The 9,029-nt window shown below is 39.6% G+C and overlaps 1 protein-coding gene across 1 annotated transcript; it reads right to left on the reverse strand.

The window, feature by feature from the left end:
* Positions 1 to 2,667: 2,667 nt before the first annotated feature.
* Positions 2,668 to 6,041, reverse strand: LOC121878796. Its single transcript, XM_042385218.1, has 4 exons — positions 5,862 to 6,041; positions 5,266 to 5,448; positions 4,936 to 5,057; positions 2,668 to 4,653 (listed from the first exon to the last, which is right to left on the reverse strand). Exons 1-4 carry the CDS (start codon positions 5,943 to 5,945, stop codon positions 3,936 to 3,938), a joined length of 1,107 nt encoding a protein of 368 aa, XP_042241152.1. The 5' UTR covers positions 5,946 to 6,041; the 3' UTR covers positions 2,668 to 3,935.
* Between the last annotated feature and the right edge of the window lie 2,988 nt (positions 6,042 to 9,029).

Genomic DNA, 9,029 nt, shown 5'->3' on the forward strand with positions numbered 1-9,029 from the left:
ATACAAATTTCCCGTTTTCTGATAAGTAGATAACCAAATTCCCAGAAAGTAGATATTTCCCATTTTCTGTGATACAAATTTCCCGTTTTCTATGATAATCTACTTCGCAAAATTAGGTAATACACTATTTCCCAAAAAGTCGATAATCTACTTCCCCGAAAAATCGATAATCTACTTTCCCGAAAAATAGATTTTCTACTTTTCGGGAAAGTAGATAGCCAACTTTCCCGGAAAGTAGATATTTCCCATTTTCTATGATACAAGCTTCCCGTTTTCTATGATTATCTACTTTGCATAATTAGGTAATATTTCCAAAAAAGTCGATAATCTACTTCCCCGAAAAATCGATAATCTACTTTCCCGAAAAGTAGATAATCTACTTTTCGGGAAAGTAGATAACCAACTTTCCCGTAAAGTAGATATTTCCCATTTTCAATGATACAAATTTCCCGTTTTCTATGATAAGTAGATAACCAACTTTCCCAGAAAGTAGATATTTCCCATTTTCTGTGATACAAGTTTCCCGTTTTCTATGATAATCTACTTCGCAAAATTAGTTAATATTTCCCAAAAAATCGATAATCTACTTCCCCGAAAAATCGATAATCTACTTTCCCGAAAAGTAGATAATCTACTTTTCGGGAAAGTAGATAACCAACTTTCCCGTAAAGTAGATATTTCCCATTTTCTATGATACAAATTTCCCGTTTTCTATGATAAGTAGATAACCAACTTTCCCAGAAAGTAGATATTTCCCATTTTCTATGATACAAATTTCCCGTTTTCTATGATAATCTACTTCGCAAAATTAGGTAATATTTCCCCCAAAATTCGATAATTACTTCCCAGAAAAGTCGATAATCTACTTTCCCGAAAAGTAGAAAAATCTACTTTTCGGGAAAGTAGATAACCAACTTTCCCGGAAAGTAGATATTTCCCATTTTCTATGATACAAATTTCCCGTTTTCTATGATAATCTACTTCGCAAAATTAGGTAATATTTGCCCAAAATTCGATAATTTACTTCCCAGAAAAGTCGATAATCTACTTTCCCGAAAAGTAGAAAAATCTATCTCGGGAAAGTAGATAACCAACTTTCCCGGAAAGTAGATATTTCCCATTTTCTATGATACAAATTTCCCGTTTTCTATGATAATCTACTTCGCAAAATTAGGTAATATTTCCCCAAAATTCGATAATTTACTTCCCAGAAAAGTCGATAATCTACTTTCCCGAAAAGTAGAAAAAAAATCTACTTTTCGGGAAAGTAGATAACCAACTTTCCCGGAAAGTAGATATTTCCCATTTTCTATGATACAAATTTCCCGTTTTCTATGATAATCTACTTCGCAAAATTAGGTAATATTTCCCCAAAATTCGATAATTTACTTCCCAGAAAAGTCGATAATCTACTTTCCCGAAAAGTAGAAAAAAATCTACTTTTCGGGAAAGTAGATAACCAACTTTCCCGTAAAGTAGATATTTCCCATTTTCTATGATACAAATTTCCCGTTTTCTGTGATAAGTAGATAACCAACTTTCCCAGAAAGTAAATATTTCCCATTTTCTGTGATACAAGTTTCCCGTTTTCTATGATAATCTACTTCGCAAAATTAGGTAATATTTCCCAAAAAGTCGATAATCTACTTCCCCGAAAAATCGATAATCTACTTTCCCGAAAAGTAGATTTTCTATTTTTCGGGAAAGTAGATATTTCCCATTTTCTATGATACAAACTTCCCGTTTTCTATAAGTAGATAACCAACTTACCCAGAAAGTAGGTATTTCCTATTTTCTGTGATACAAATTTCCCGTTTTCTATGATAATCTACTTTGCATAATTAGGTAATATTTCCAAAAAAGTCGATAATCTATTTCCCCGAAAAATCGATAATCTACTTTCCCGAAAAGTAGATAATCTACTTTTTGGGAAAGTAGATAACCAACTTTCCCATAAAGTAGATATTTCCCATTTTCTATGAAAGTAGATAACCAACTTTCCCATTTTCTGTGATACAAATTTCCCGTTTTCCATGATAAGTAGATAACCAACTTTCCCAGAAAGTGGATATTTCCCATTAGCTATGATAAAAATTTTCTATGACAATCTAATTTTCAAAAAATATGTAAACTACTTCCCAAAAAGTAGATATTTTCCGTTTTCTATGGTAAAAATTGTCCCCTTTTGTCAGAATTTTCCATAGAAATTTATAGTTTCCTTAGTTTCTTCTTTGATTGAAAAAAGTGAATACTTGTTGAAAGCATTTGACTGCTTGTAGTGTTTGTCTATAATCTTTCATTCTTTGTCTAGCGAGGGTGGGATGTGGAGGACTAGGGTGGGTGTGGAGGGTCAGGGTGAGGTGTGGAGGCTGAGAGCAGGATTGTGGAGGGAGTGGATGGAAGTGGAGGGCGAGTGGACAGTGGGATACAGAGGTTGAGGGCTAGGGTGTGGACGTTGCGATTGGAAGTTGGGATGCAAAGATTCACACGAAGTCTTATGTGGATTGAGAAAGACAGTGAGATGGAGGACTAGATTAAAGTGAGGGGCTGTTCACAAATGCGCAGGTGGGTTCGGGTTGTTGGGTGGGCTAGGTAGGGTGCGTGGGTGGATCTATCAGGTATAACACTTAAGGAGAAACAAATTTATAGTATAAAGTTTACCTTATTGACATTACATAATCAAGGCTGACCCAAGTAACAACATTGGCTCATGCATTAATACTTTTTTCATGCACAATTACTCAACACGCAAATATTAATAACAATTAGCCCAGCAATAACAATCAACACGGACATCACAGGATAGTAAAATTGTGTCTTTATCTTGTACCAGCATCACTATCATCTGCACCAATAACAACATCTTTGTAAAAGGTTGTATGACTGTCACTGTTTTGTTACTGTAATGACCCAAGGTTAAGGATTTTTTATTACAACCAACCAAACATGGCTGCCAACATTACTGATATACTCAGATACAGTATATCATAAAAATTACTTCAATTTTAGTATTAATAACAATATAATACTTTTCAAATCAATAAAACATCACTCAAAAAGCCTTACTTCCCTAACTGCAGTACAATAATGTGGCAAATACAGTACTGTAGATAATATATATATACATACAGATGAATAATACAGTATATGTTGATAGATAGGTAGACCGTAGACAGATACATATATACAGTATACTGTAGGTAAGTACTTAATCAAGATGCAAGTTAATATGGCATCTATCTGACCTGTCCATCAAGTGCTGATCACCAGCTAACTGTACCGAGACTATTATTATTTTATTCTGGCAGACCCTTTCTAGTGATTTATATTAACAGTACTCTATCTGTAATGGTGTAGTATACTTATATTAACAGTACATGGACTGGTACATTTATACAATTTACATGTACAGTACTGTGCTAATCGGGACCCAAAATATATAACCTTTTGTTCGTGGAAGATGCCAAGGTATTTATGGAAATTAAGAACCAAATGACTGTGATGAGCTACAGAAAGATCTCTGGCAGATTTAGGAGTGGTCAGAGTGGTTAAGATATTTCCACACTTGAAAGTTCTCATAAGGGTGGGTCGAAACATTAAGGTTTTAATGTGGTCAAGTGTGCATTTACATAAGGCAACGGCAAGTTATGACAGTCAGGTGCTTAATTATAAGTGTCCTGTCAGGGTTTGGTCTGGGTAAGATCTATGGCTGGCAGGACTGTCGTCTTGTCTCGTTGGAATGAACTTGTCTACTAAAATCATTAACACAGCTAAATTTTTCAGGCTTTACATTTAAACTGAAAGTTGACTCTTATAATAGGCAATGTTTATGTAATTTTAAGAAGCCTTTCCTATATCCCTTAAATTCAATGTAATTTTTTTTTGGAAATTTTATAGATTTTTGCCTGAAAATCGCTTTTAACTCCAGATTTCCCTTACACGAGAAATGGTTGTTTGTCATACCCAAAAAGTTGGAAGTCCAGTTCGTACATGTCGACAAGTCTGGCCAACAAGTCCCTGGGCAGATTTTCAAAGTTACGAAGATCAGACTGGTATGTTGACAACGATCTAGATTTATACACCTCTGGCAAAGTCACCTGGAGTTGTAGGAGGCCAAACAGATAGCTGGGCTCTTCACGGTTCTCCATATGCAAAACGTAGGTGTAATTAGCTCCGCATGCATCACACAACTCATTGATTGGGGTCCAGTGGCGGTCCTCTATGCCCATGTCCCAAGTCCACAGCACATACCTTAAGAACTCAACCAATGATATGGAAGCATTGTTAAAACTCTCCTGCAGTTTAGATCGTTGGACCTCAGAGTACCCAGCATGGACAGCTGCACCGAGCTCTTCTTGTAGGCCACGGTTAACCTTCTCCCTGACAGACTTAATCCTCATTGTCATATGACTGGAATCGACGTTTAATGATGTATCAACGCGAAAACGGTCCAAGGTGTCTCCCGCCTTCTTTGCCACAAACCTAAATGCTTTTGATGTCTTCTCAAGTCTTCTGAGGAATTTGGGTGAAGGGGTGATTAATCTTTTGTGTATGAGAGCTGGAATCCAGTAGTTCACCCATACATATTGTGAGGGCTGTCTGCCCCCTGTTTTTGATCGAGTGTTCAGTGGAGAACCATTAAGGTATTTTTCTCTGCAAAGAAAGTTAAAAATAAAACATGAAGTGTGTGTTAGTTAGCTAGCTAAGGTCAAGGTCAAAGTACCATGGCTAGTATGTTTTTCGTGAAGTATTGTTTAATAGAAATAGTTTAATAATCCTTTGTGTACGAGTTCCTCTCTAAGCCAATCTGATTAAAATCGTTTAGCATTAGCCAAATAAAATAATAAAAGTAACATACTCATAATGAAGTCAAGAGGTAAAGTGAAGAGAACAAGATGGTTGTGTGTGGGGGAGGTGGTCATGATGTCAACTTACCTGTAGGCTGAAGCAAGACGGACAAAAGGATGTCTCACTACCAAAGTCTTCATGTGTTCTCGACTCCCAGGGATAATATGACGTAGCTGTCTCATGAAGAACCCCCAGGCAGTCGACCCGCACTACACAAGTTAAGTCTACTGTAAATTATTCATATATGGTCTGGTCTAAATCCTTCTCAATGTGTCTCCATAATGTCAGAGGGGGAGAGTGTAAGAAAACTTTAATTCATAAGTGTATACCTATAATTTTATTGCATCATATTATTAACAAAAACAGTTCGTTTACATAGACAAATATAAACTTTAGTGTACACATACACACACGTACCTTGGGAGGTATACACACCGGGAACGGGCTGGAGAGTGTGTATCTGTTGACCATGACGGGTCTGGTGGGTACAAACTCTTTCACCTGACGTCGCCGACACTCCTGGACCAGGTGTTCAGCCCTCTCTCTCATCATCTGGCCAGCTGATTCTCCGCTACTGGTCCAAGACACGGCTGATTTTATCTGATAGATTATATATAATTAGATTCATAAGTTAGATTATATAGATATATAGATTAGTCAACTTTTTATATATTCCTTAAACCTACTACTATACACAATATTGTAATGAAACACTAAACAGCTGCAGTAAGCTTTGCCTTTACACAGATAAATGTTGGTCTTTTTTGTAGTGTCGCCCTGCCCCTCATCTGACTGTGTGTTGTACTGTGTATGACTGTGCTTTACACTGACTTTGTGTGTAGCTGTTATACTGTGTGTGACTGTTGTACTGACTGTGTGTGGTTTTCACTAATGTTTCCATCTCCTCCAGTACATCTCTTGACTACGTGCTGTCAACCCCAACCCTGTCAGTGGTACTCATGTTCCACTACCCACCCACACTCTTGTAGACCCTGACACTGTAGACATTGTACCTGATCATCCAAGACTCTCACTATCACCAGAGAGATCGCAGTCCCGCCAACCAAAAAATAGATTATATTCTTTAAAAACGTCATCACCACTACTATTCCGTTGATTATCACTGTCTTGCCGCTGTCACTTTCCTGTCAGTGATTACTACACATCAATATTTCTTTAGTGGTGTGTTGATAATCGCTGAAAACCAAGAAAAGGCGTTAATTTTTTATAGTCATGTTCCGAATATTCACTTAAAATTACTGTATAGGTAGATATATATGCCATGATTCAGGCTCCATGAAATATTAGGATTATCATATTTGTACCTTGTATAACAGTGTAAGGCTTCCTACTTACTGACCTCACCCCATGACGGTTTCGAGGCGACTGAGGCTATTTGCATTGGGAAGTGAATAAATTATGAGTATTTCCTAAGTTACCATATAGTGAATTTACGAAAATGGGAATTTGAAAATAAATGAAATAATGAAATTTCGTTTGTAAGCTTGGTTAACTTTTAAAACATTCCTCCCTCGCAAGATATATACAGTAATGTTAATTAACACAACCATGCCCGCATCTTCACAAACAAACGTGAACGGGGTGGAGGGCACCAGTGGCTGGCGAGTGGAGGGTGGAGGGCACCAGAGGTAGTGGGTGGAGAGCACCAGGGGTGGGGGTGGAAGGCACCAGGGGTGGGGGAGTGGAGGGCACCAGAGGTAGTGGGTGGAGAGCACCAGGGGTGGGGGTGGAAGGCACCAGGGGTGGGGCAGTGGAGGCACCAGAGGTGGTGGAGGGAGGCACCAGGGGTGGGGTGGAGGCACCAGGGTGGGGGTTGGAGGGCACCAGAGGTGAGTGGGTGGAGGCACCAGGGGTGGGGGTGGAGGACACCAGGGTGGGGGTGGAGGGCACCAGGGGTGGGGGTGGAGGGCACCAGGGGTGGGGGTGGAGGCACCAGAGGTGAGTGGGGAGGGCACCAGGGGTGGGGATGGAAGGCACCAGGGATGGGGGTGGAGGGCACCAGGGGTGACAGGAGGATGATACCAGGGTGGGGCTCTAGTAGTGAGGTGGAGGTACCAGGGGTGGGGGTGGAGGGCACCAGGGGTGGGGGTGGAGGCACCAGGGTGGGGGTGGAGGCACCAGGGGTGGGGGTGGAGGGCACTAGTGGTGAGGGTGGAGGTACCAGGGGTGGGGTGGTGGGTACCAGGGGTGGGGGTGGAGGCACGAGGGGGGGGGTGGGGCACTAGGTGAGGGTGGAGGTACCAGGGGTGGGGGTGGAGGGCAGTAGTAGTGAGAGTGGAGGATACCATGGGTAGGGGGTGTGGAGGGTACCAGGGGTGGGGGGTGGAGGGCACTAGTAGTGAGGGTGGAGGGTACCAGGGGTAGGGGCACTAGTAGTGAGGGTGGAGGGTTCCTGTCTCATTAGACATGAACAAGGCAGAGCCGCAGAAGTTGATGGACAGTCATTCTGTCAGACTTCATGTCTGTTCAAGTGGGGATAAGTTTCCATTCTTATTTTCGTTATTTAGTGACTATTTAGTGCATAAGTGTATGATAGAGAAGAAAAATTATTTACTATTTTGCAAAAAAAAAAATTAAAAAAAGATTTATTTTATGAGGGGTTTTCATCCGGCAAACATTGGCGTGTGAAACAGCAGGCTGAGTCATTATATTTGGGCTACATTTAAGGTCTTTGCCGTGCCTTTTGAGTGCTATCCACTGTGGTTTCGAAACACTGGCTGTCCCGCCAGTCTCCGGTAATTTCCCGATGATCAGTATCAGTGTACAGACAAACAACAGGCAGGCAGATTTCCACCAGGTCACAGAAACACACCTGTGCACTGTAGTCGGCTTTAACAGTCACTAATTCTTCACAACACTATTCAAAGTAATGGCTTCACAGCTGGACTTTTCACTTCGATATCTAGTCAGCACACTACTAGTGTACAGTTCCTTAGTCTTTTCACTTTATATTGGTCACAACAATTACCTTCAGTTGTCTTACTAGGCTCATTGTGCTTCACACTCCGAGCAGAAACGGTCGATTGACTCGAGGCCGCTAGCTCCTGCTTATACTGTATGTCTCGACAAGACGTCTAGAGCATTCTAGTGATGTCCAGACGCAGGAGGCCGGCTGAGACATGCCTAGAGAATTCTAGAATGATCTAGGCTTACAATAAGAAGTATATCATAACAAAAATGATGCAATACATTCCAGGAAATTCTTACACAGGTAATACATTAATTTATACAAGAAAATCTTCCTAAACTTGCCAAAATAACTGTTGCTTGGAATAGAAAATAATCAAAACACCTAGTTTACGAACATTATAATACCAAACTCTGCCTCCGCATGACAATAGTATAAACAGTTTAGGTTATAATATGTATCGAGGCATCCTACATCAGACGTCATAAATGGTTAGTAACACGGTTTAAAGTCTACAATTTCTTTGTGAAACACTTATACCAGGATATGCCATTGAATTAGTGCAAGAACTACTCCCATTATTTTAACTAAACAGCTTTCATAAGTAGTTTGTTCAAATTTTTTTTAGTTTAGTGACATTTTATTATCTGCGGCACAGTAGGGTCTCATTTTTACTTTTATGTACTGTATTACCATGAGATCTGCAGCCCTACCACCAATGTGCATGGGTAAATTGCTATTTCAAAATTCCCGACAAATTCTTTAGAAATGGAGCCTTAGAGAAACGAGAAGCCAGCTATTATAATTATTATAATGGTAACCCACAGAGAAACTAAAGTAGAAAACTGTCAAAACCTAACCTCTTCAGTGATCTCTTGGAACATCCTGCCACAGCATGAAGTGTGTGCTCCTGTACATCCAGACTCAACTATTATTGTATGTTTAGATATGTACATTCCACAACTCGTACATACCCAGAACTTGTAGTGAAACGGAGAACTGACCACCCAATCTGCTAGTGAGCTGACAACTGGCAAAGATGATAAGGTAAACTACTGTATATATAAATAGTAAATATATTTGCTTCGAGACAAAAATATAAAAAATTATAAAATAATAACATACAAGTTACACTACTTCAGTGACTTTCCATACAGAAAGTTTTAAAGACCTAACAGATAATATTAGTTTCATATACATTTCACATTTTCCTTCTTCTCTAGAAGAGCTTAAGATTTGGGTCACCTATTAA

This window comes from Homarus americanus, unplaced genomic scaffold (assembly GCF_018991925.1).
Source record: "Homarus americanus isolate GMGI-L3 unplaced genomic scaffold, GMGI_Hamer_2.0 scaffold40995, whole genome shotgun sequence".
NCBI lineage: Eukaryota > Metazoa > Arthropoda > Malacostraca > Decapoda > Nephropidae > Homarus > Homarus americanus.

Bases quoted from the DNA above. Each gene is read 5' to 3' on its own strand.
- LOC121878796 (XM_042385218.1), bottom strand. From the start codon at position 5,945: ATGACGTTTTTAAAGAATATAATCTATTTTTTGGTTGGCGGGACTGCG. The intron at 5,449-5,861 runs GTACAATGTCTA...ATAATCTATCAG, and splicing joins TGAGAGTCTTGGATGATCAG to ATAAAATCAGCCGTGTCTTG. The intron at 5,058-5,265 runs GTACGTGTGTGT...TAACTTGTGTAG, and splicing joins CGGTGTGTATACCTCCCAAG to TGCGGGTCGACTGCCTGGGG.